The sequence below is a fragment of the Gobius niger genome (genome assembly GCF_951799975.1).
Source record: "Gobius niger genome assembly, chromosome: 20".
NCBI lineage: Eukaryota > Metazoa > Chordata > Actinopteri > Gobiiformes > Gobiidae > Gobius > Gobius niger.
The window spans coordinates 6,818,317-6,846,177 of record NC_136871.1 but is presented as its reverse complement, the minus strand read 5'-3'; the positions used below and the strand labels follow the sequence as shown (position 1 = coordinate 6,846,177).

The 27,861-nt window shown below is 40.9% G+C and overlaps 1 protein-coding gene across 2 annotated transcripts; it reads right to left on the bottom strand.

The window, feature by feature from the left end:
* Nucleotides 1-26: 26 nt before the first annotated feature.
* On the bottom strand, nt 27-27,861 carry tfap2c (transcription factor AP-2 gamma (activating enhancer binding protein 2 gamma); the record flags this gene model as incomplete). 2 transcript variants are annotated; one of them, XM_079579308.1, is made up of 8 exons in its annotated part: nt 27-315; nt 2,435-2,576; nt 8,555-8,673; nt 13,195-13,417; nt 15,065-15,136; nt 20,889-20,940; nt 22,082-22,543; nt 27,832-27,861. In XM_079579308.1, the coding sequence occupies 8 exons, from the start codon at nt 27,859-27,861 to the stop codon at nt 27-29; spliced, it is 1,389 nt and encodes a 462-aa protein (XP_079435434.1). The 2 variants fall into 2 exon arrangements, with proteins under 2 accessions (XP_079435434.1, XP_079435433.1); XM_079579307.1 differs by lacking the exon at nt 27,832-27,861 and adding an exon at nt 22,949-22,996.

Below are 27,861 nucleotides of genomic sequence, written 5' to 3'. Positions count from 1 at the left end.
TCCCCCAAAAAAAGGTTCACGAGTTCTCATTTCCGATGCTTGTCCATTTTGTCGGAGGATTTGCTGCCGCTGTCCGAGGAGCCCTGGGTGTCGTTGCTTAGGTACATCTTGTCCACTTGCTTGATGGCCTCGTTCAGGTAGTTCTGGAGGGAGGTCATGGCGGCGCAGATGGCGGGGGCGCCGAAGCCGTGGGTGATGAGGCTGAAGTGGGTGAGGCAGCCCTGGATGCCCGGCTCCAGGATGGGCGCGGGGCGAGAGTTACCCAAGGGCGAGCGGTCCTGGGTGAGCAGGTCGGTGAATTCCTTGCAGATTTGCCTGAAGAGGACGAAACGAAGCTATTTAGAGATTGCAACAAAAGGAGGACATGGAGGGACAACACTTTCACGTTTCACTTGCTCCTTTAGCCCAAAAGCACACACAGAGAGAGCAATAGGTCACAAAATATTCTCATATAAAAAGCATGGACGCTAATACTCGACATTTAATGCAATAAATGTGGATAATCTTCATGTAAATCTAACTATACAGCGCAACAGTGAAAAAGTGGGAATGGCCCTATTTCCACATTGTTACCAAGATAATCCATGTTTTTGAGGACACATAGGGTTGTAGGGGAAATAAAATAAGGCTGCACAATACAAAAATATTTTTTCATTCAAAGAAAAATGCTGCATTTTAGTCATGATTTTTCTATATTAAGCACAAGCTTAATATAGAAGGTGCAGTTACACATATGGCCTGAGGTGGCAGTAGTGAGTATAAAATGGCCAACTTGCATCCAGCCCCTTTAAGGTTAAGATTTGTGTTTAACATCTTAACCTCCATCTTAACCGAGCGTGTTTTCTCCAGTTCGTTTTTAACCAAATCTAAAAGCTTCTCGATGAAGTTTACAGCCTATAGGCCAGTGTGACGCTTCATTTGAAAGCTAAGACTCACAAAACTGATCATAATTTTTTGTCACGTTGTGGAAGCGTTTTTTTGTTGTTGTGTTTTTGTTGTTTTTTGGAGCTTTTTCATTGTTTCTTTTTGTTGCTTTCTTGACGTGTTTTCGTCACGTTTTTGTCGTGTTTTTTGTTGCTCTTTTGTGGCTTTTCCGGCACTTTTTGGTGGTTTCTTTGTTGTGTTTTCATCCTCTTTCGTTTTTTTTTCTCAAGACATTTCTTGGGTAAAGCCAAACTGAAGAAAATGTGCTTGGTTTAAATGGAGGAGAGAGAGATTGGAAGTTCTGTGTTAAAATGATTTGGTTAAAAAAAATACAATATCTTTTTAAGGGGAGACACTACAGGCAAAACTCAATTTTTTCAGTTTTCAGGTTTTGGGCCAAATTGGTCTCTGAACATATAAACTTTCACCTGGAAACAGAAAATATGCCTAATCTTCACAATAACATGTTTAAATATTGCGCTGATTCAATGTTTGCCCATAGACTTATATGGGAGAACACAATTTCAAGGGCCTTTTTCTCAAAACACATTTTTCTGTCATTGTGGCGACACTATGTCCACGTCAGTAGGACCTAAAGACTTCACATTTTCCAGCCTTGGACTGAGCAATATTTGGAAGATTTTTTCAGAGGGATTTTTTATTATCTAATCCCTAAGCCCCATTTATTGAGTTTTGAATGTCAAAAAATAAGGCGAAAATTAATTATTTACAAATTTTTCCACTAAAGAACAGCTTATTTTAAACTAAAAAAGAAATCCAAAATCCCCTCTGAAAACGTCTTGGTAACTCATTCATCAATAAAATGAAACCATAAAGTTGAATGTAGCTCTATCCATTATTCAGATAGAACACCTTGTTCTAATATGAAAAGATAAATGGCAGGAAACTTGCAATGTATTTTTTTCTTACATTTATGCCAGTGATCGACAGCAAAAGTTTCAAATTGATATCTGTAAATATACATTTTTTCCCTATTCACCTGCAGTGTCTCGCTTTAAGACACTTATCGGATATCGCAATTTTGCTTCATACTGTGCGTGAAATTAAGGACAGAATGGGTTTCCATGAATACTCACCATGTAATACATACACTTTTAGTTACCATGCTAGTACTGTGCTGTCAAGTGCTTTCTTTCTTTTTTTATTTTCCAGAACTTGTCTTTCTTGTAATTGTCAAAGACTAAACGTCCTGTGCAAAAATATACAAAATACCATTGAATAAACTTCTCATTTTACGTAATTTGATGCACATCGATGAGTATAAAGTATTACCTCACATGTGCTCAGGTGTGTCAAAGTTCTAATAACTTAAGGCTAAGGATTCAGAGTCGTCTTAGGCATATTAGTACAATGAGAGGGCAAAGTTTAATAATAGCTTCCGTACAATCAGCCATGCCCTGGAAACATTTGAAAGTGCGTTGCGTCTCTATGTCGGAGGCGTGTTTGTCAAAGCTAATTAAAGACAGAGGCATCCGAAACAGTCACTCACTTGGCGGCGAGGAGCATGTTCTTGCGAGAGTTCACTTCGTTGCGATCCACGTGCGGCCGGCCCAGGTACTCGGCTAACGCCTTCGCCGGAAACTCCGTCTCGCACACGTAACCGAAGTCTCGGGCTAAATGAACAGCTTCACCTTTAAAGGAGAGAAGGAACACAGCGTGAGAAAAGTGCGGCTTCAAGATCCACAGTTATGCTCTCGGACGGCAAACCACGACCCAAATAAAAAGTGCATTTGTTATGTCCTATGCAAAATACCCTATTTTCCCCAAACATCATGACTGAATTACTATTAGATCAGCCTTTAAACCTGAAATTATGATAAAATGTCTTGATAATAGTCATTTGTTTTTTTGGGTCCTGATCCACCGGTTGAGAACCACCCTACTAGATATTACAGCAAACAAAATGCAAAGTATAATCGTAAGCAAGGGGAAAAAAAGTTAAAAGTTGCGTGAAAACAACACTGTATAGAGCAATAACACATAAAAACACTTAAATGAGCACAAACAAATGTAAGTTTGTGAGAATGCTCATATTTATGTGCTTATCAGTCAATCAAATTTAGTTTGCATAGTGCAGGGGTGTCCAGACTTTTTCATAGAGGGCCACATATTGAAGCTTACATGGCGTTATTTTTTTAGGCTAAAAATGTTAGCTTTGGCAATGTTAGCCAATTCAACAAGAGGCTTAAAGGGACTATACAGAGTTTGAGAATGTTCAAATTAAGTATTTTCCTCCCCCTACATGTTCCAACAATGTCCTAATGTGTAGAATGAGCTCAGACCTGCACTGTCACTCAAAAAGGTGTTACTTCGGGTGCACAAGCTTAATATAGAAGGTGCAGTTACACATATGACCTAAGGTGGCAGTAGTGAGTATAAAATGGCTAACTTGCAGCCCCTTTAAGGGCCACTAAAACTTGGTCTAGGGCCGCATTTGGCCCCCGGGCCGTAGTTTGGGCGCCCCTGGCATAGAGCCAACAACAGCCAAAGGTGCACAAGTCGCGTCTCACATGCCACAATAAAACAGCAATAGATCAAAACACAAAGCTTGAAAGACAGGTTCTGGAGCTAGTGGCGCCTTAGAATGACTAATTACTCCCCGGTGGTGCGAAAAATGTTTTGATAGATAGAGACGGCATCTCGTTTTTGAGGCCTCGCCAAGGGGGACAATTGAATCATTTGGGAAACACCATTTTCCCCTCTTTTTAACAATTTTCTGGTGGAATATGAACTGATTTATCACAAATAAAGTCGTGTAAATTGTGTCGATATGGATATTTTCTCACTGCAGATTGTTCTGTAGAAGTGAAAAAAACGCAGTTGTAGCTAGTGCTAGCTAATCGTTAGCATTAGTCTGATGCCAACATGTAGCATCATGTTAGCATTCTCCGTTTTTTTATGCAGGCTATTCACCTTATTCCGCCCCGCCCACTTTTGCCACTTTTTGCGTTGTCTCGGCACTTCCGTTGTACAGACACTTCCGGTCGAGCGCGAAGCCCGTTCATTTTATCGGAGAACGAGGGAAAATATTCTCCGCTCAAATCTGATGTTTAGTCGATTGATTTGTGTAAAATGTCCGATGTTCATTTGCACCAACATGTCGACACTGCAGCGTTTCTCTGGGCGGCCTGAAAACGGCTTTGTCTTCGTGTAGTAACTGATTTTATGTGGACTTCTCCAGTCCCATGTTAACTGACAGGAGAAAAGGGGCGGGCACAATTCATGGCGGCGCCCACGCGAGCCTCCGGAATAAGGTGAATAGAGTTCGGGAATGTGACGCCATATCGCTAAGCATTATGGGATTAGCAGCCATTGTAAACTAATGGAGATTTTAAAAGTTAAAATACTGGAGTTATTGTTCACATTAAAACACTTGGACACCACAGTGTGTTAGATGTATTTACCAGCAGTAACTCAGCAGCTGACGGAGTCGTTCCACTGGTTATTTCTCCACTCTTTATACTGTTTTTAGCTAATGTTAGTCTATGGAAATGTATGCTAACAGCTGCAAAGATGGCGGATCTCCATGATAACTGTGGACATTCCCGAACTCTATTTATGGGCTGTTGAACGACTTTGCTCCTCCCCATGTCTTTGTATCTTTATTTAGTAGAAAACTATATTCATAATTCAGCATTTGTTAAAGTAGTTTTTGAATAATTAGTTTAGATTTTTTTCAAAATTGTTTTCCCCTTAACTGTTTTGAAACATGACCTTATATGGGCGATTCCAGAGATGCCGTCTGTATCTATACACCCCTGTAAAATGCTACAGTAAATTAGAAATCTTTTTTAGGGAACCAAAAAGCCGCACCGCATCCACCCAACATCAAAAAAATTCATTTCTTTAACACATGATGACATTTTAATGGCACATTTTTAAGCGTGACTGGATTTTGTGTCAGAATCCACAATCATCCTTTCACTTTGGCGCCTGACATTTCCAGGCACTGATACATTGCGCCGTTATCACCACAGAGCGATGTGTTCCCCTGTTTCCCGCCCCGGGGCAGAAGCGCGAGTGAGATGAATAGATTCTGGTCTGCAGGGTGGTTTCGACTTGCATGGCCATAATAATATTAATAATGCCGCTTATGTCTGCAAACGCTGGCTCGAGTTAGCCCGCGGTGCTAACAACACTGCTTATTGATAGACGCTCGTGTCACCGGAGGATGTAGTCGGCTATTAAGAGGCGAACGATTTAAGGTCATCTGGTGCTCCTGGCGGGAAGCGCGCGAGATAACAAGACCTAATTCAGCTTTGAAGGTCTCTAAATAACACAACGCCTGTAGCCATTCCTCTGCACTGAATAGTCAGACCATTTTTTTTTTTTTAAAGAGCGGCCCGGGGCAGGTATATGCTGCTCCTGTAAGATGATAGTTTTATCGCAATAAAGTCTTGTTGTCCTGGTGGTAACATGTGATCAATTCATTATTTTAGAGCTCAACGTAAAGCTTGTTGTGTGTTCATCATTTAAGTGCATATGACCATCTTTGCTCAAACATAGTTAACACAATTATATTTAAAGCAGTACTAAGTAACTCTTCCCCCTAGAGGCCATAAGCGCAACTGCAGGTGTAGTAGCAAGTTACGATTTTTTAACTTATTAATTGTCTTGGAGAGCAAATACTACGCTGACAGGAAAGGCGAAGGGAGAGAGGGTTACTGTGCATCCAATTATACAATGGAAATTTTTTTTTTTAACTCAAACTTGGCTGTAAATACTGTTTAAAGTGACGTTAGCCCGCAGTTAGCTTTGCCCATTAGCATGTTAGCTTCTTCTTCGTGATTCCATTAGTGTGTATTGCTTTCTCCGGACCGGTGGCAGTCAAGTTGCAAACATGGTTTTCTGGCCAGAGACACCAGGGGGAGATGAAAGACCCTCCAATCATCCCATTAACACTTATGTATTACCCCCAGAGGGACTACGAAAAGGATTTATTAAAGTAAACACGTTACTTAGTACTGCTTTAAAGATTGTACCCAGCTTTCTTTAGTTTATGTTTAGATTTTCACTTCCTTGGACACCGAAAGGAAGTGACATAGATAGAGGCAAACAATTTCAAACTGTTAATGGGAAGTCAATGGCAAATGAGTGAGACAAACCTTACCTCTATCTATGTCACTTCCTGTCAGCAGCTTAAAAATGAAAATAACTTTTCTTCACAGCATCTGTTCTTTAAAATTGCTGCTTCACGGAAATAAAATGATAATTATGTAACTGATGCTATCCCTCTAAATAAGTCATATTTTCAAAAGCATTAAAACATTGGCATGTCATTGGCACTTTAATGGAGGTTATTTCTTAATGCGTCTTTGCACAAAAAAATAATATTAACTGAAAGGTACAAAATAAGTGGTTTTCGCCAGTGGCATGTCATGAGATGTGATATTTATATCATGGTTACTGGGAAATCCATTTCTAACTGGCGTGCATTATAACCGCAGTTAGTCTGGCAACAGTTCAATCACGCAGCTGTTTCCATAGTTACGACAAACAACTGAGCTGGAACCAGCTTCTAGTAAAACAAAATTTAAAAAAAACTTGTGCTAAAACCGTGGTATAAGCAGATTAAACAACGAGGAGCCGTGCATTATAGATACAGATGGCATATAGATACAGATGGCATCTCGTTATAGAAGGGGGCGTGGCTTCGCCGAGGGGGAAAATAAAATCTTTAGTGAAACACAATTTTTCACTCTTTTTTACCATTTTATGGTGGAATATCAACTTATTTATCACATACAAATAAAGTCAAGTGTAAATCGGGCCCATTTGGATATTTTCTCACAGCAGATTGTTCAGTAGAAGTGAAAAAACGGCAGTTGTAGCAAGCGCTAGCTAACCGTTAGCATTAGCCCGATGCTAACATGTAGCATCAAGTTAGCATTCTCCGTTATTCATGTATTTATGGGATGTTGAACCACTTTGCTCCTCCCCATGTCTTTGTATCATTATTCAATAGAAACTATGTTCATATTTCAGCGTTTGTTACAGTATTTTTTGAATAATTAGAGAAAATATACAGTTTTTCGAAAATTGTTTTCCCCCTTAACTGTTTTCAAAAATGCCCATATATGGGCGATTCCAGAGATGCCGTCTGTATCTATCTGGATTCGCCCATATATGGTCATGTTTGAAAACAGTTAAGGGGGAAAAACAATTTGGAGAAAAATCTAAACTTTCTCTAATAATTCAAAAACTACTTTAACAAATGCAGAATTATGAATATAGTTTTCTACTAACTAAGGATACAAAGACATGGAGAGGAGCAGTGCTTCAACAGCCCATAAATACATAAATAACGGAGAATGCTAACATGATGTTACATGTTAGCATCGTGCTAATGCTAATGCTGAAACAGCTGAAATCCTCATCCACGCATTCATCACTTCCAGACTGGACTACTGCAATAGCCTCCTCTACGGACTTCCCACCACTCTCCAAAAACTGCAATACATCCAGAACTCTGCTGCCCCGCCTCCTCACCCACACCCGGTCCAGAGAACACATCACCCCCGTCCTCCAGCAGCTCCACTGGCTCCCCGTTCAATATCGTATTCAGTACAAGCTCCTCCTCCTCACCTACAAATCCCTCCATAACCTGGCCCCGCCCGACCTCAGTGAGCTCCTGCAACGACACCGACCCACCCGCCGCCTCCGCTCAACCGCCTCCAACCGCCTCACTCCCTTCACCCGCACTAACCGCCGGACCTTGGGGGACCGAGCCTTCGCCATCGCCATCGCCGCCCCCACACTCTGGAACTCACTCCCACAGCCCATTAGAAACTCTGACCAACCTTCAAATCAGTATCAAAACCCACCTGTTCAAACTAGCTTTTTCCTAAACCCCCCTTTTTGTTTTGTTTTATCCCCCATGTAAAGAGTCTTTGAGTGTCCAAAAAAGCGCTATACAAGTCTGATGTATTATTATAATCATTATTAATGCTAGTGCTAGCTAGCTACGACTGCGTTTTTTCGCTTCTACTGAACAATCTGCTGTGTATAAACATTTGAACCCAATTTAGACTTGACTTTATTTGTGTGTGATAAACATGTTTATATTTTGCCAGAAAATGGCTAAAAAGAGTGAAAAATTGTGCTTCCCAAAAGATTGTGTTTTCCCCCTTGGCAAAGCCACGCCCCCTTCTATGACGCGATGCCGTCTGCAGTGGAGTGACTGCCTTGCTGTTCTCCTGGCACAGTGGCCCCTGTTTTATTTTCTTATTTACAACCTGGACAAAGTTAGAACATGGATCATAAATGCTGGACGTTATTGTAAAACATGAAGCTAAGAGTTTGAAAGAAAAACTGTTTCATAATCATCTTTACAAAATGCAACCTGAAAATCCTCTTGAACGAAAGGCGAAACAAAATGAAGGTATGGCTTGTTTGCTTTGCATGTAAATCAACTCCAAATGAATGGAGATCAGGAAGTCTCTCTGCATGGGTGATGATGTTCAAAATGTGTGTTATTTCGGGAATGTGTTTACGGTACAATATAATATATGAAGTGGCCGCCGTTCCCACGATCTTCTCGCCTTAAAGCTGCATTCCAGTGTGTGCGAACTGCAATTAAATGTGCAATGTTTTGAGTGACATGTCATACCTTCAACCAGAGAGGTGAGGAGAGTGACATTGGCTGCCTTCCTCCGCCCCGCAGGCAAGTTCAGCCCGATTTTATCCAGCTTTTCCCGAAGCGACCGGCCGCCATTTTTGGACTTGGCCCTAGAAACGAGAAGTAAAAAAATCCAGAGTCACGCCTCGGAAGCTGTTGTTGCTTTTTGACACACGATAAAAGAGTCACACAGAACAGAAACAGGAAATAGAATTCAAAATACACACACACATTAGAAGGCCAACATGTTGTCAATATCAGCAGGGCCGAGCATAGACTATTTTTCATTGAGGTTATGCTGGGGTGGCACCGAGCCGAGAAAAGCCTTGAATAAAACACATTTCACTTAAAGCTGAGGTAACCGACTTTTTCAATTGTATTTTTGCCATCACAGAGTATGTTGTAAGCACGGCAAAAAAAATCCTTGTTGCATTGTCTTCACGGAACATTTTATTGAGCGATGGAAGATATAAGTAGAATCTAGATTAGTGCAATTTATTTTAGTGGTGGTCCCCTCCTTTGTCTCCTCCGCTCAAAGCTGTACATGTGTATGAAACGTGCCTATAATTAATTTGGATGTGCAGGATGGATTGTGAGAGCCAGAAACGAGAAAATCAAGCTGTTCTTTAAGCCCTATTCACACATAAGAATAGCGAAGGGACATGGGTAAATCCTGACATTATCCCAGGATGCTGCATGGGATAAGCAATGTTGGTGCTTCTTTTTTAGGCAAGCCTTGTGTGTGCTTTGCAGTAATGACGAAGTGTTACGACAGATCACATCTGTGTTATATATCTGGAATATTACCCTATTCATAAAATAGCGGTTGTCTTTTGCTGTGATATTACACTTTAGTATACTTTTACTATACTTTACAGTATACTTTGTAAAAGCATCCAAGCTTTCCCAAAGAGCCTTCATGTTGCTCGGTTTGATGTTGTCACAACAACAAGGTCGTGCTTCCAGGTCATCTTTATGATATTGAAGTTTGTTTTCACTTTAAAACTCCTTACTGGAGGGTGACTACTGTAGATTAGGGCGCTCCTTATGGTCATGTGATGTTAATAATGTAGCTTGAATATGGACTTCAATTTAGTTAAAGACGTTCAGAATTTGTGTTGTCTTTACTAGACGGGTAAAAAAACAAACATAAAAGTAAAACAGAGTATCGACTCCAAACAAGCCTTTGTCGAGAAGTGACAAGGCTTATTTGGAGCCGAACCGAGTGGAAGAAAATCAGCATTATGTTTAAAAAAAAAGTAAGATTCATCAGCCCAGTATAATAAAGGCGTATGATGTGGGAGGAGTGCCTTGGTTTTTTGTTTTTCTTTTGAGTTTTAGTTCCCAAAACACCAAAGAGCACCCTCCTCCCATAAACTAATTTCGTCATTGACTTCCTGAGCACTTTGTCTAGTTCTTTCCAAAAAAAAAAAAAAAAATCTATTTGGCGTTCTAAACTACCAACATATCAAATTCATACGGCATTTACCTGAGGTATCTAACCCTTAGAACGGGCGCTTCTCCGCAGATGCAACCCTAACCCTAATACTATTAAAACACTATCAGAGTTAGTCTTAAGAGGGCTAAGTAATCCTGTACGTGTATTGTTGGGTCACCTTTTGACTGTAAAGTGAAATGAACCCCATTATACTGCCTCAGCCCCGCTGAATGGGGCGCCCAATCAGATTTGAGCAGTGACCCATGCTACCCCCGATCAACCATAAGACACTTACAAAAATCAGTAAGATTATTAGATAAGATGATGATGTTATCTGAAAATGTGGTCTGCTGATATCCTTCCATGTTTTTAGCAAATCCACAACTTTCATTAATAATTCTTATCTTCAATGTTTTGATACAGAGGCCAAGAACGAACTCGACGCCCACAGATCTTTTATGAATGAGAATTCGACTCAACAACAGCAAAATCAGACACGATCTTCTGACCTCAAAAAAATATATAATCGGCATGAAAGACAAATCAGCAAAAAAGGCGCTTTAAACTCTCCACTTGCCGTCGCTGATTCAGTTTTCCGCATGAGTGGAGGCCAAGCTCTTTTAGCACACGGGCGGGCGAGAGAAGCAGCGTCTTTGGGAAGGCGACCCGACCCCCCCCCCCTCAAACACACACACACACACTTCCCCCCCTCTCCCCTTGTGCTAACGATCCCTCTACTACGCCGATATGACCTACTTCAAACTGTGAATACATTTGTCTCGATCAGCATGAGCCCGGGCGCATGGGAAGTGGAAAACATGCACTCCAAGCATTAACACCGACTTTTTTTTTTTTCGGAAATCCTCAAGGCCGATCCAAACGGGGCTGCTCTGCAAACATATGCGCCGAGAGGTCGACCGCTCGCGATGGGGTTGAAGCCAGCAATGTTGAACGCATAAAAAAAAAGAAAAAAAAAAAGAAAGCGCCCACCAAAAGGACCCACTCGCGGAGACAGAGCGGTTCTGTAACCTATCCTCGGAGGAAGCGTACAACCAAAATTGCAGACCACACAGAGAATGTCACGAACGTTCGGCGCAAAAAAACAAAAAAACAAAACCCTGATGAGGCTAAACAGAGCTGAAATTACGCTGTGCTTTTAGAAAAGGCTGCTCCACGGGGTTAAAGCCAAAGTGATGGTGATACAAAGCTAGACAAAAGGATGCAGTGTAACAGTTAAACAGGTAGAAATGATATAAAGACTTAAAGGCCTTGTTTTCTATATTAGTGGAACACAATTTGTCGTGTCCTCCTTTCGTATCAATTTCATGAACTTGCAGGCGAGTGACCCGGTAAAAAGTGGTGCTGCAAGTTGTGAAAAGCTCTTCCCGGTGAAGAACGTAGGAAGCTAGGAATAAGAAAAAACAAAAAAAATCAGCACAGTGCCTTTAAGTCTCATCTTATCTAATTTGACCTGTTTAACTGCAACAGAGAGAAATTGTAAAACGTATTTTCATTGTTGTAACTAGTCCCGAAACCAGCTGTGGTGTAACAAAGCATCATGCCACAATAAAGCGGTGGAAAACTGTGACAATAAGCAATACTTTTAGCCTGTGTTCGGCATTTTATAAGCTGCAATACAGCCCTGCAGGACAATACATTATAAATTTAATTTACTAAAGCAAACTTTTTCATGGAGGGCCACATATTACAGCTTACACAGTGTTAAAGGGACTACAGGGAGTTTAAAAATGTTAAAACTAAGTATTTTATGCCGCTAAAATCCTGCACTGTCACTCAAAAAGCTGTTCAAAGTGCCATCATGCACGAGCTTAATATAGAAGGTGCAATTACATGTATGACCTGAGGTGGCAGTAGTGCGAATAAAATGGCCAACTTGCATCTGCTCCCTTTAAAGGGACTATACAGAGTTTAAAAATTTCAAAATTATGTATTATCCTCCCCCTACATGTTCCAACAATGTCCTAATGTGTAGAATGAGCCCAGACCTGTTCACCACAACTGCCTCTAAAATCCTGCACTGTCACTCAAAAAGGTGTTAATTCGGGTATGACCTGAGGTGGCAGTAGTGAGTATAAAATGGCTAACGTGCATTTAGCCCCTTTAAGAGCCAAAAAAACACAGCTCAGCCTCACATTTTTTTTATTTTAGGCTAAAATGTTACCCGTGGCAATGTTAGCCAATTCAACAAGAAGCTTGAGGGCCACCAAAAATTGGTCTAAGGGCCGCATTTGGACCCCGGGCCGCAGTTTGGGCACCCCTGTCCTAAGGGGAATAAAATGTTTCCTCTGTTTTCAAAGTGTGAACAAGGCAGCTTCTTAAATTACAGGTGAAACTCAGAAAATTAGAATATCGTTAAAATGTGAACTAATATTTGATACAGACTCATTACAGGCAAAGTGAGATATGTCGAACCTTTGTTATAATTTTGATGATTGTGGCTTACCATTTTCAAAATATTCTAATTTTATGAGATTTTTAATTTGGGGTTTTTACAAGCCGAGCCATAATAATCAAAATTATAACAAATAAAGGCTTGACATATCTCACTTTGCATGTAATGAGTTTATCATGTATTAGTTTCACAGTTTAAGCTGGAAACAACAGAAATGAATGCACTTTTTAACAGTATTCTAATTTTCCGAGTTTCACCTGTACTGTTTTTATTTGCCGTCCAAATTAAATGCTAACTTTCTGTTCTGAACAAGCTGTTTCTTCAAAGGGATGAGTTCACAAGCACATTACGCAACAACGATCCTGCATCTGGCCATTTGCTATAGTCACACTTTCTTCCGGGTTTATGATAGTAATAATAATCCATAATGTGCTGCAGACACAACACAGCAGTCTCTATTTTTCATCAAATGTCTGATGAATGCAATACCAAGGAGCAAGAAGCAACGTAAATTCAACACAACAACAAATCACAAATAGGTTTAGCACCTTTAATGATAACAATAATTTCCATTGCTCAACACAGAAACCAGATCACGAGACGGCTGCATTGTTCCACCGGGACAAAGAGACTCCAGTATGTTTTGATTTGCCATGTGCAAATCAAAAGCGTAATTGTAGCCGGAGACATAGCTGATAGCAGATAGTTTCAATAAAACTAGTAATAGACAACTGCCAAGTCGTGACAGCATTCAAAATAAATCAATAAATCACGTCTCACCTGCGTAGAACTCCGCCGAGCAGCGATGCGTTCAGGCACTCGGGCGGCAACAGGCGTCTCTGCACCTCCGCCACGGTCACTTTGTATTTGGAGGTGGAACTTAGCAAAGAGAGGCGTCCCGGGACAGAGCAGAAGACTTCAGTGGGGTTGGAGACCATCCCCAGCAGGGACTCTTTCTGGAAGGGGAGGCCCACGGCGTTTCCTTTGGGCAGCGAGACCGGTCCTGGAAAAAGGAAACAGACAAGACTGAGCGAAGTTGAAGTTGTCGGGTTGGTGATGTCACTGGATGCAAGTGACTTCTGGGTAAATCGAGCGATAAGTACGGTATAACAAATGAAAGCTTGGGCTGAGCGGGGTCGGCCCATTAGTTCGAAGTCTGATTATTCCGAAAATGTCCCATTGTGTAGGGGTTTCAAAATAAAATTAGGTTCAGGCAAGAGTCCACTGACATTAAGGTTAGGGCCAGTGGTTGTATATGGCTCTCTAATCTCTAATCCACAACACAACTGGGTTAGACATGTCGGACTAGTGGCACCTCTACTCAATGGTAGATTTTCGGAATAATGAGATGTCAGACTAATGTTAAATAATTTTGTGCACTGGAAAGACCAAAGTCAAGGCTTTAAAACGAGTGTTCCCACAACTCCCTTGGCCTCCGTTGAACAGTGAAACATCGCAATGGAAACTGGTGAGCTACAAGTTAGAACCAGGAGAAGTTTTAACCTCTGCAATAGTATTTTTGATCGCCGCCCAAAATGGGGTCAGCCCTATGTTCCCCGACTTCTATTGATGAAGATTAGGCACCAGCCCAGTATCCTTCAATATCACATCGATATCGAGATATCGATACGATATAACTATGGGTTAGGTGAAAACTAAGCATTTTTCAGAAAAATAAAAACATAATACAAATGAGTGCAGTTATATTGATGATCTTGCCTTTTCGATTTTAATGTTTTGAATGTTCATATCTCAATATCAATACGATAACGATATATATTTGGTTTTCCGACATTAATATCTTGAATGTTCATATCTCGATATTGATACGATAACGATATATCGTTGCTTTTCCGATATTAATATCTTGAAAGTTCATATCTCGATATCGATACGATGACGATATATCTTTCAGCCTTACTATGCACCCAAGCAAAATGTCGCGGCTAGCAACAGTATGCTAATGCTAATGGCATCACGCTAGTGCTAACAACAATAATCGAAGCTTGGACAAAAACTATGATTGAATCACCTAAAGTAATAAAATAAAATTGGCCTTTGCTGGCGTGTCCAAGTATTTATGTTTTTACAGGATTATAGCCAATAAAAATCCTCAAAAATCGGCATCGGCCTAAGGAAAACCTCTAATAAAGACGACAGGATTGTCTTGTCTTACAGCCACAGAAAACCAAATGAGTCAGTGGTTGTGCAATGACACTTGCTTCGCTCTCTCTGTGGATGTGCCCTAGTCCATCTCTGTTTGACGGGTGTAACAACAAGAGCACAAGTGCATGTGTGTGTGTGTGTGTGTGTGTGTGTGTGTGTGCGTGTGTGGGTGTGTGTTACGCGGGACAAACGGTGTAAACCCAATGTCTACAAAACACGGGAAACTTACTGCGGCCCTTTGAAATATCGCGCCGCCTTCCCAAACCAAACACCAGTCGCTGGTACAAGTGAAATGCCCTCATGCCAAAACACCATCGACAAACACCAAAACCACAAACTTAGCAAAAGAAAAGAAAAAAAAAGAAGTGCAAACCGGATGCCACGGATGCAAACTTTATCACAACAAACTCACGATGACGAACAAACAGCACACCGCGTACACCACACTACGTACATACAAAAGGAAAGCTATCTCAGTCCTCACCCGCCAGCATGCCCCCCTCATAATAAGTCCTCTGAATGCGATCAAGGTTTCTGGCACCGCGCAGACCTAATACTGAGACAAGAATCACAGACAAAAATAGGGCTGAATGACTTTTATGGGGTGGAAGAAATGTGTCTAATTGTGACATTGGTTTACATTATTTTACAGCGAAACTGACACAAGAATCCCCCAGCTCTTCGGAACATGTTTTTAAAGGCGACTAAACCAGGGTTTCCCAAACTTTTCAGGCCGCGAAGCACAGAATCACTCAACCAACAACTCGGGAGCCACTTCTGTAAAATAATGCGCCACACATTAAAAATCTGGTTTAACCTCTTATCCCCCGCCTTAAAGTGATAGTCTGTTAGTTGAAATGTTTTATTGTTATTGTATATAATTGACCAACTGGGTCTGAAATTTGAAGTACCATAAGTAATATTTAATAACAATTACTCTGTTTTTTTATTTTAGCCAACGACCAACGAGACGAATATGATATGACTATGACCGGCCTGTCAGGACTAATCAGGAGGGAGGGGGAGGAGCTTAATTGTTTACTTTTGAAAATTCTGTTCCTGCTTTCCTCATTTTGCAAACTAGGAGCGGCTTTCTGCTTCCAGAGAGGAGAAATATGATTGTTGTCTTTCAAATTTCACTCTCCTCACTTTGTAAACTTACAGACTGTCACTTTAATCAAGTGATAGTCTCCAGTTCGGCTTCTAGACTGGAGGGTAACTGTAATGCCTCATTTGACAGAAAACTGGCTGTAACGTTTTAGTTTTTGGCGCGGTTTCGTCACATTTTTGAAGACTTTTTTTGTCTCTTTTTTTGATGCTTTGCTGATTCTTTTTGCCACGTTTTCTGGCACGTTTTTCTTGCTCTTTTGTTGCTGTTTTGCGTTTTTTCGTTGCTCTTTAGTGGCGTTTTTTTTGGGTGCTTTTTCATCATGTTTTTGTCACCTTTTTTTGTTTGTTTTATCATCCAAGAAACTTCTAGATTTGGGTAAAGCCAAACTGTGGAAAATGTGCTCGGTTCAGGTGGAGGTTAAGAGGTGAATGATGCTAGTTGGGATGCTAAAATTTGATATTTGGCTTGATTTCACTAAAATATGCTGTTTTCAATCATCAAACATCAAATACAATGTCAGAAACTTAAGAATATAATGTCTTCAGTGTCCCGCCCCCCACTTTGGGAACCGCAGACCTAAACTATTGCATTAAGATAAGATAAGATGATACTTTATTGATCTCACAGATGGAGAAATTGCATAATTATCTGGTGCTACACAGAGAAACAACCCTCTGAATAAGTGTATACAGTTGGCAACATGTCAAATTTAATGCTTTATAATGTCCAAATGCTACATTTTAATGCTATAGATGAAGAAAAACAAAACAAAACAGTGCCTATTTTATCTCTTGAGAAAATGTCGCTATTCCAAAAACAAACAGGCAACTTTTGAGCTTCTGCAAAGATAATAGTTGAGCAATGCCGCTATTTTCCAAGGAGTTTAAACGCAATTGCTAAAGTTATCCCTGTTATAAACTAGAAGAACTTGTCAAGTGCAACCGTTCGAATTCGCGATTTAGCCTTTGCACAGAAAGTCCCAGTCGTGCACAAGTGCCGCCTTCCAGTCTCCTCCCCGTGGCACTCGGCTGGGAATGACATGCTATTGTTTACAAAAGGGGAAACCTAGATGGCCCTTGGCGCGCCCCGGAGCATGGGAACTATAATGAGGCATCGGCGATGACTCCGCGCTACCAGACTGGCCCGGTTTGTTTGTGAAATGTAGCCAGAGGAGACAGTCTGTTGTGTTCATGAGGTGTTTTTAAATAACAGGTTAATAATAGGTTTAAATAATTCAATGGATTATATAGTAATAAAAAAAGGATTAGATTTTTCATATTTCACACAATGACGATTGCGCTAATGGGTAATGCTTTATCAATATCGCACGATTCCACAATATACTGTAGAGAGGAGATCCTGGGGGGAAATCTCTCATGGCGTTCAGTTTTAATCATCATTTTTTTCAAATTTGTTCAATTTTAAGCCCTTGTTTTTTTTTTACTCTTGTTTTGACACAATTTGCTGAAAAAGATGAACTGCTCCATATGTTTGATTCAATTTGATGGAACACACTAGAAATAGTTTTGTAAAATATCGCAGTGCCATTGAAATCGCAATATTCAAGTCAGTCATTATGGTATTTTTATATTAAAGTGTGCTCATTAAGTATTAATAAGGTACTAATATGTTTAATAATATGCTTGTAAAGTATTGACACACTGCTTATTATACTTTTATCTGTTAACTTACTAATAAGTCATTAATAATACACTTATACGTCTCACTCATAGCCAACCCTTAACCTTAACCCTTACCTTAAAGGCACCCTGCGCAACATTTTGGACTATACTGTTGCCATCAGTACAAAACATGCTCCTAGAGACCAGCTCGACACAGAAAATGCTATTACTTTTGATGAGAACTTAAACTTTTTAAAGCTCAAATTCTGCTGACTTTGATCACATCTCCATGGAGACGAGCCGGAGACGCACCCACTCCCGGTACAGTTACAGTCATGTCTGAGGAGAGCAGAGCCGCTCACAGCAAAATCTAAATTTGTTTGTACATTATTTTTCAATGCTGAAAATATCTGTCATGAAATAAATGCTTGTGTTTCAATTTTGTTTATTGGGTGAAATTCTACGCGGTGTGGCTTTAACCCTGAAATTATTACTTATGCTTATTAATGCTTAAAGCCACACCACGTAGAATTTTACCCCCAAAAAATAAATTGAAATACAAGCTTTCATTTTATGACAGATATTTTCAGCATTGAAAAACACCTCAAACAAACATGTGATTTTGCTGCTCTCCTAAGACGTGACATAACTTAATCGGGATTGGGTGCGTCTCCAGCTCGTCTCCATGGCGATGTGACTAAAGTCAGGAGAATTTGAGCAGGTTAGGTTCTCATCCAAATCCATTCTTTGATTATTTCCTGCAGTAAAAGTATTTTCTGTGTCGAGCTGGTCATTACAGTAGGAGCATGTTTTGAACAGTATAGCCCAAAATGTTACACAGTGTGCCTTTAATAAACACACCTTAATCTAAAGCCTATTTTTTACTCATATTGTGCAGGTAATCGCTACATATGATTGAATTACAACTTTGTGGGGTGCCAGCATAAGGAACAAAATCATTTACAAAGTGGAGCTGAAAGGAAAATGTGCAATTGATTATTTTGAAGCTAAACAGAACACGTTTGTAAGAGGTTTAGCAATTTGCATCCATTCTAATTTCAGTTTTGATTGAATGTGATTAACTTTGCAACCCCCATTCATATGATTTCAACTTTCTGCAGCATTTTAAAGTTATCAGCGGTACATTATGCTGCAATGTCAGTTAGGTCATAAAAAAAAACAAAAAAACACTGACGGTAAAGAAATTAGTCATGCAAACGTAACCCAGCGCTTTTTGATGTGTCAATAAAAAAAAAACGGCCATGAATCACAGCTCTCGTGCTCGGCTGCGGGTGAGACGTTAGCGCGCTGATCTTCGGTGTGAGTCAAATTTAATAAATTGCGAGCAATCGGATCCCACTGAAAACAGTTCGTGCCCGGACACATTACCGGAGCGCCTCTTCCCATGCAAACCGACGACACGCCCCTCCCAGCGCCCGGCAACGGCTCGGCTTTACGGCCAACGCCACGTTTCCTGCAAACGAGCTGCAGCAAAAACCCTGCGTCCCGTGGTTGCTCAACACAGGTGGGAGTTATGGGGTTTTGATGGAGGTTTTTTGTTTGAAGTTGCTTCTCAGGCGCAGGTTTCAATTAAAAAGTTTATGATAGTTTTTTCTTTTTTTTTTTCTTTTTGAATAAAACTTTGTGCCACAATTGAAGAAAACAGACGAGATTACTGTCACTTTTAGTGCCAAAAGCGACTCTACTGTTATTCATCGTATCGGTATCTGTGAACAAACTGCTTACAACCATGGTAACACTTTATAATAACTACCAGTGGTGGAAAGTAACTAAACAAAAAGTACAAATTTTAGATTTTTACTTTCTACTTCACTACATTTTTAAATTGGGTTAAAAGTAAAAGTGCTTTATTTTCAAAGTGATCTCTTTACGATGAACTGGTTTGATAATAATAATAATAATCATAATATAAATAATAATGCTAATAATACATCAGTTTCATATAGCGCTTTTCTGGACACTCAAAGACGCTTTGGTTTAGTCCTGACCTAGTTTAGTCCGGGTTTAGACCTGGTTTAGTTCCTGTTTTTGACCTGGTTTAGTGGTTTACTCGTTTAGACCTGGTTTGATTCAAATGATTTTGAAACATCCTGCACAAAAAACTATTAAATACATTACAATGCATACTTTTGTGCTTTAACCTAAGTACACATTTTATCACATACTTTTTTGGTCCTGCATCTGCACTTTTACTTAAGTAAGAATGTCGAGTACTGACAACTACACCTTATTTAGCCTTAATAAATGATGAATCAACACTTAATTCATCATGAGCACTTCATTAGTTAAGTGTGACTCACAGGTAATAAATCTACTTCACTACTTAAAGCTGTGGTACCTGACTTTTTGTTGTTGTAAAGTAAAATGTATTTTTGCCACCAGAGAGTACATTGTAAACACAGCAAAAAACAGTTTTGTTTTCTTCCCTCAATTTTTTATTGAGCGATAGAAGCTGGAAGTAGAATCTAAATCCGCTGTGCATGGGCATGAAACACACAGACTGATTTGAACAATTCAGATGTGCAGGAGGGATTGTGACAGCTGTAAATTAGTTTGGGCCAAAACTAAACATTTCCTTTTTGAGCAGGAAAAATCAGGTACCTCAGCTTTAATGAACTGCTCTTCACACACGTCACTTATTTATTGTAAAGTAGTTATTAAGTCTTAATTCTTAAGTCTTAACTCATCATTTATTAAAGGCCCTGTACCAAATTTTCTGATTGCAAACAATGAAAGGGGAAGCCACTAAACTAAGATGCTAGTTGTGGTCCAAACTCATTCTTAACTTTCCCTAATGTATTTGTAGCATCCACATTCTTTACAGGGACGAGTTTATAGGCAAATTTCACAACTTGCATGGGTCACTTTCACAAAAATGCTGCAAAAATAGCTTGAAAGTTCATAAAATGGATACAAATGTTTTATAATTTGATGCACACTGCAAACGTTTGAGTTCACAATACACTAAAGGAGGGCAAAATAATTTTCATTCCGTTTCTAGAAGTAAAATCAGGTATAGCTCCTTCAAGAGTAAATAAGGCTTAGTTATTATAGTGTTGCCAAAATGGTAATAGTGATTCAGTGGGACGTTCCTTCATAGCATTCTTCATAACCAAACTCTGCAGTTTGCTCAAAGGAATTGGTGATTGCTCAATTTCTCGTCAGCTCACCTGTCATTTGTTCAAAAGGATTGCCTTTTTTGCCGTTGGGTATCCTTTCAAGCACCTTTGCCAGTGAAAAGGCTAAGGGATCACGGCGAGCTTAGATAAGTGCGTCTCTTGGGGATTAGGTTTTGTGTGTGCAAGAGCAAGTGCAGAATAGAAAGGGCCCCTGCCTGGCTCCTGCTCTCGTGACGCACCGCTATAGAAAATAATTGACATTTCGAAGTGGAAAAAATACACTCTGTACGGTAAATTTCCAAGCCCTCGCCGGTAATTGCTCCCCCATCTTAATGCGGTGGCACAAATGGTCGCACGGAACCCGGAGAGCAATTTTCCAAAAACAGTTTTTTTCTTCTTCTAGACAACATGGTTAGACGAAGAACACACGCTTACCTTTTTTTATAACCGTCTGATCGGCCATAATAATACCGTGGTCATCGACGTGCTGTAAAAAACACACACAAAAAAAAGAGATAAAAGAGGGACACGAAGAGGGAGTTAAGTTGAAAGCTCGGGTAAAAAAAGACGTGCTTGTTAAAGAAATGTGCGTCGACAATTGTGCAGGACGGCATGAAGATGTGACCGCTTAAAGCACACGCGACTGCAAGTGCGGCGCGGTGTTTATGTGGACACGAAGAGGCACTTGGTTTTACATAGCAACCCCAAAACAACTTCAAAACGAGAAACTAATTATTACTGCGAAGATAACGCCTCCTATTCTGGTGACGGTCTTCAACGTGGGGGTCGGAACCTCCCCGGGGGCCAACAGATTTATGCCATATTTGTTGAATTAACGTATTTGTTTATGGCATATTGCCTATTTATTATTACATTGGCCTAACACATAATATAAAATGCAATTCTATTGAAATTCTAAAAAAAAATCTTAAGTAAAATCACAATTGGATACAGTGAATGAAAGGAGAAAGTCTATTTCACAGCCAGAACAGAGGCATTGGCTTTAAGTCTATGTTCATTTTAGATTAGCCATTTTTCCTTTGAAAAAGAGATCTTAAGGTCTCAAGGGACTTTCCTGATTAAATGTGTTTTTTTTTTTTTTTATTGCAACGGAAATGTCAAATATCTATAGGTAATGTAGCACTACTACAATTATATATCATTTTTGTCCATTTCATTTTCAAAGGATTATTACTTGTGCTCTTATCTTATATTTTCTCTAAATTCTATGTTTTATGTTTTATATTGCACAATTGTACTGAGACAAAATCCACATTTTTACACCTGTTCTCAAACAATGGCAATAAATACAGTTCTGATTCTGATTTATTCGAGGGTGAAAGGGGGTGAACAACAGGGGGAAATTTGGGGCACGAACTCATGACTCTGAACACAGCACAGTGTTGAGTCACATGTGCAGCAGCCTTAACCACTTCTGCTGCACAGAATTACTGATAATTTAATTGGCCGAGAAAAAATATTATCTTTATTTTTGACGAATCGGTTGGTTGTTTTATGGACATGGTAATTGTTAGAAAAAAATGGCACAAATCTTCCTTTAGTGACATCATCAGCAAACAATAATAATAATTCTGGTAAAAAGTCGCCTAAACCCGACTGGGACTGACCTGAACGTCGTCGAGCCCGTGCGCCATGTCGTGCATCCCCATACTATCGCCGATCACCGACGAGTCAATGCTGTGCCCGTGCGTCCCCAGCAGCTCGGGCCGCCTGAAGCCCTCGCTCCTCCGCACGCCGGACGAGCCTCCCTCCAGGCCGAGGATCTGGCTCGCGAGCCCGCTTCGGCCGTGCACCCCGAGCCCGTCCTGGCCCTGCCTCCCGGCCCACGGCTGCTGCTGGTTCGACGCCTGCGACTGGTGCAGCGAGTTGATGTTGAACGGGTCGCCCAGGTGGGAGTACGGGTCGCCGGACTGCGGGTAGGAGATGGGCTGGTACGGGGGGGGGAAGTAGGGCGGCTGGAAGTCCGAGGCGGCCGAGTGCGAGAGCGAGGGGGACGGGCTGTAGAGGTGCTGGCTGACCGCGGGCAGGTGGGGCAGCCGGGGGTTCCCATTGCTGCTGTCGTGCCGCTCCTGGAAAACGAACAAATGTCCCGCGTAAAATACAATGAAATTATTGCCTTTTTTATTATTATTATCATTAAGTCTGTGTGCATTTCGGACACCATAAAATCGAAGCACTTTTTTTTTTTTTTTTGGCCACGCTTTTCAAACTTTCGTCATTAATCTCGCCATCTTCACTCTTGTTTTGTCCCAGAAATACGCACTCTCCGCCTCCCGTGGCGCTTTGTTGTCTTTTGTACACGTTTTTTTTTGTTTTTTTGTTTGCTAATGTTTACGGTTGCCTAAGTTTGGGCCGCATTAGCATGACAAACTTCACGGCTAAGCACAGTCGCGCGCGTTCAAATGCAAAGTATGTTTTGGCGTCAAGGCGTTTCGACGGCTTCTCCCACTCCAAGTCTCGAAACCAAACCTTACCTCGCAGTCATCCTCGTACTTCACGTTGTCTGCTAACTTCCACAACATGTCTCTGCAGATTCGCTCCGTTTCCGAAACAAATGTAAAAGGGAAAAAAAAAATGCAGTTTGGGGTTAATCCTGGCGCGTAAAATGAAAAAGCCTCCCGGTGGACATGGAACCTAAAAGTTGTGGGTTAAAACAAAAAAAAAGTGAAGCGATGAAGGACCGAGCGCTTCTCTCCACGCTGCCAACGAGAGAGAGAGAGAGAAGAAAAAAATAATCACGCAATATAGGCTACACTCCTCTCTTCTCCAAGTGCAGGACGGTTATGCTCAGGACGAAACTTGACTCCCTCTTTTGGACAGCGCGCACAGATGTTCAGTCCCACTGGAGCGAACTGACTGCGCAGCGGAGCGGGAGTGGGCGTCGCCGTTGCGCCGTCACGTCTGCGCGAAGGAGGGGGGAAAATAAGCGAAGAAAACAGCTGATTGGCGGGGGAGCTGTCCAATCACGGCTCCGTCCGTCTGTTGACTGCGAGGCCACGTACAGTCTATACGTTTTCTCGAGACGCCTCAGGCCGCGGCGCATACCTCTACGACGGACGGTGTTTTTTTGTTTTTTTGTTTAACGTTTTCCCATAAGCTCTCGACACTGAAGACTTGAACGTATGATGACTGCAGTGAAGATAGTTCTGCGCAGTTATAGGCTCTGTTTGGCTGGGGCTGGGTACTGTTGCATTTAGTTGGATACAGGCTGGCGGACTGGGACTGAAAAACAGCCCTGGACTCTGACTAAAAACTCTGACCAAATTAGCGTAATTGTGCACTTCCACAAATACATATTTTAACCTCTTACCACCCGCCTAGACATTAACGAGTGCATTTTCCCCAGTTCGGCTTTTTATTATTATTTTTTTGACTGGTGTCATCAGCAAAAACAGCGGGAAAGGTGGTCGTAGAAACAGAAGCAAAATCATTAATATAAATAATAAATAATAATGGTCCCAAAATTGAACCTTGTGGCACACCATACTCCACGGAATTCCTTTTAGATTCATGTTTTTTTAATACTGGGCTTTACCCAAATCTAAAAGCTTCTCGACTGGAGATCAACAATGTAACGCCTCATTTGAAAGCTAAGACCTACAAAAGTGATGGAAACTTTTCGTCACGTCGCCACATTTTTGTCATATTTTTGTTGTTTTTTAAATTATTTTTTCTATCATTTTTTGTTGTGTTTTTTTGTCCGTGTTTTTCTCATGTTTTCATCCTCTTTTTCTCGCTATTTTGATGCTTTTCTTTTTAGCTTTTAGATTTAGGTAAAGCTCGGTTGAGGCGGGACTGGTGGCCCTAGAGCCAGTGGCCCTTCTGTGCTCTTCCACAATGGACATATGGCCAGTCCGCCCCTGGATACCGGTACTTTAACAATAGGCCTATTTGGTTCACGATGCCGATACCTGAACGATATTGGGGCAAGTGCCAGTCTGCTGTTGCTGAATACTGTGACCACACTAAATGCTGTAATAAGAAATGTATGATGAGACTCATGGACTCGCATAATGAAGTTTTAATTGTTTTTAGACAGCCTGACCAGAGCAGTATCAGGTACAGCTCGGTGCTTTGGAGGCGATGGAGATATATTGCTTCTACGGACTATAGTAATTCCCTGTTTTATTCGTCTGTCTGTCTCTTTTTCATGTTTCTTGTGGACTTTTTTTGAGTCTGAAAAATAAAGATTGACTGATATTGTCGATACCTATACTAAAACATTTGTCAGCTAGAACCAGAGAATAGAACAATAATGTTAATTTATTTCATAACAAATCCTTTTCCTTTTAAATTAGTTTCATGTATTTCAGGTGATACAAGCAACTTCCTTTTATGCGCTCCCAGGATCCAACAGACGTCAAAACATGGTCTTTAACAGGGGAGCACAGAGGGGCCACTGGCTCTAGGGCCACCGGTCTGGCCTCTCACTTTACCTTACCCTTACCCCCGGGCAAAACCGAGCTTTACCCAAATCTAAAAGCTTAAAAGAAAAGCATCCAAAAAAAAAAAGTGCTGGAAAAGCATAAAAAAAAGTGCCAAAAACACAACAAAATGTGACGAAAACATGATGACAAAGCGATGAAAAAACAACAATAACATGAACCCCCCCCCCCCCCCCCCCCCCCCCCCGGAAAACAAGAGATGAAAACACAACGAAAAAGTGACAAAAAAGTGACGAAAACACGGTAAAAAGCCACAAAAAAAGTAATGAAAAAGCAACAAAAACATGACAAAAATGCAGCGACAACGTGCCAAAAGGTACCATAATTTTTCCAAATTTTATCTTTCAAATGAGGCGTTACAGTGTACAGCTCTCCAGTCAAGAAGCTTTTAGATTTGGGTAAAGCCTAACTAGAGAAAATGCTCTCGGTTTAGGCGGGGGGTAAGAGGTTAACATATGTATTTGTGGAAGTGTCACATTTACGCTAATTTGGGCCAGGCTGACCAGAGTCCAGGGATGTTTTTCAGTCCCAGTCCACCCCTGGTCTCTAGTTATAGGCCTATAATATTTTATTTTCTGAACCTGCTTTCGATTAGAAAGTAGAAGCCTATACCTAAACTTCTTTTTCTCTATATCATAGGCTACTTGTATCGTTTAACAGTACCCAGCCCTGACAAACAAATTGAGAAATGTATAATTGATGTTGATACAATTTACTTATGTACTAGTGCTACACACAATTTAATGCCTTATGACCAAATACGAGAGGTTGATTATTATGAGGCTTTAGCTATGAATTAGCCGACTCATAACCTTTAGGACATTTATACGGTAGAAGGCCAAAATAATTTCGCTTTTTAAAATGTATTTGGCTTTGTATGTTTTGTTTTGTTTTCCCAAACTGTGGAATTCATGTAAAATTGCCATTTCGGTTCAGATTGCTGTGTGAAATCTCCAACATGTTCTTTTCAGAAAGCGGATTATTCATTATAGGCAGAACCAGGGGCGGACTGGCCATATGTCCATTCTGGAAGAGCACAGAAGGGCCACTGGCTCTAGGGCCACCGGTCCTCTCAATTTTATCCTTTAACCTCTTACCCCCCGCCTTAACCAACTTTACCCACATCTAAAAGCTCAGAAGGCAAGCATCAAAATAGTGACGGAAACGAGGATGAAAACAGAACAAAAATGTGCTGGAAAAGCAACTAAAAAGTGACAAAAAATATGGCGAAAACAAGACAAAAAGCAAAGAAAAAAGCAATGAAAAATCCACAAAAAAACACAGCAAAAACCCCACAAAAAAAGTAATGAAAAAACAACAAAAATGTGACGAAAACGCAGCGACAGCGTGACAGGGGGTAAGAGGTTATAAAAACCGTCTTTGTGGAAGTGTCGCATTTACGCTAATTTGGGCCAGGCTGGTCAGAGTCCAGGGCCGTTTTTCAGTCCCAGTCCGCCCCTGGGCAGAACTTTGGACGAGCACATTACCAACAGCTCTAAGTGCAGCCCATTGGTGGCAGTCGGAGAGGGAGAAAGTCGTATAATTGCTGTGAAAACAGGAGTAGCTGGCGTTTGAGTCAAAGATGACACTTTAACGCAGGTGTCTCCAAAGCGGTGACTGCTTTCAAAACCGCAGAGAGGCCTCGGGGGCTTGGCAGCGGCGTCCTCTTCTCCAAAACCCCTGCAGCTCAAAGAGAGTCTTTTCTTTCACTCATTTACCCCTCTGGTGGAGCCTTGTCATAACTCAAACAAGATTATAACAGTCCCAAGCCGTGATAAAAATCTACAGAAGTCAGTGCGTAAAAGACAGATTTACGATTTGACACGGTTTGGTTCAAGTTTTACGCACGCGTATTTTTTGGCGCAGTCTTTACATTTTTCTTTTTTTTCTCTTTTTCCTAGCGATAAAAGCAGCGTTATTGACAGCCTAGACGTGCAAATGCAAAACTTGGAAACACCAGGTGACGCGCAGGGGCGAGTGGTGTAATCTCGTGCGCGTTGGTCCCCGGCTTGTTGTGATGCGAAGCAGAAGGAAATCGCTCCCGCTCGGATTAAATGTTATGGGCTTTTTTTTTCTTTTTTCTTTTTTTTCGTTGGAGCAGCAGACACAAACGCGCAGGCAGAAGGACGCGGGCCTTAAGGGAGTTAATCGCGCTTGGCCTCACACTGCTGCTGCTCGGGACCGTCCGGATGCGCAGCCTGTCACTCCGATCACAGGCCACTGCGTCTGACAAACGGATCCTTTCTATACACAGTAGGTGAAAGGATTACACTGATCTGGGCAAATTAAATGCTTCGAATTAACTACCACAGATGCTTGCGTTTCATAAGACTTGTTCATTTTTAATATAACTGTATTTTTTGGGGGGGTCGCAGAAGTCTAGATCAACTTTGTTCTCAAACTGTGCGCCACTGGTGGGATATGTGGGCTTCTTCAGGTGGTACTCCGAGTCATGTGCAATTTTAGACTCTATTCGTTTTAATTACAGATGATATATGGTGTTTGTTATTCAGTAATGCATTTAGTTAGACATGGCCAATATAGAGATAATTTACAATAAGGGTTAAACATGTATGCTTAAAACAACGAATCTGGTCATTGTTAGCCATTGGTATATGTCCATATTAATAGCCTAAATAAACAGTTTTCCAATGATACATATTGACATCAGAGAAGGGCTGTTGTTGCATCGTTGTGTTGCATTAAAACCACGTTAAAACACCGACAATTTATCTAAACTGCAAAACGAGAAAAAATCCTCTTGACATAACACGCCCTTTTATTGCAATAGTGATATTTCATTAAGCAAGGGTAAAAAAAACAAAACAGCTAAGATGTTCCAAGATGTTCAAAAGCGTTGCAGGCTTGTGGAGACGAGCCCAGCAGTAAAACGGAAAAAAAGCTTAACTCACCCTCCAGTCTATCCTCTCGATCACGGACAT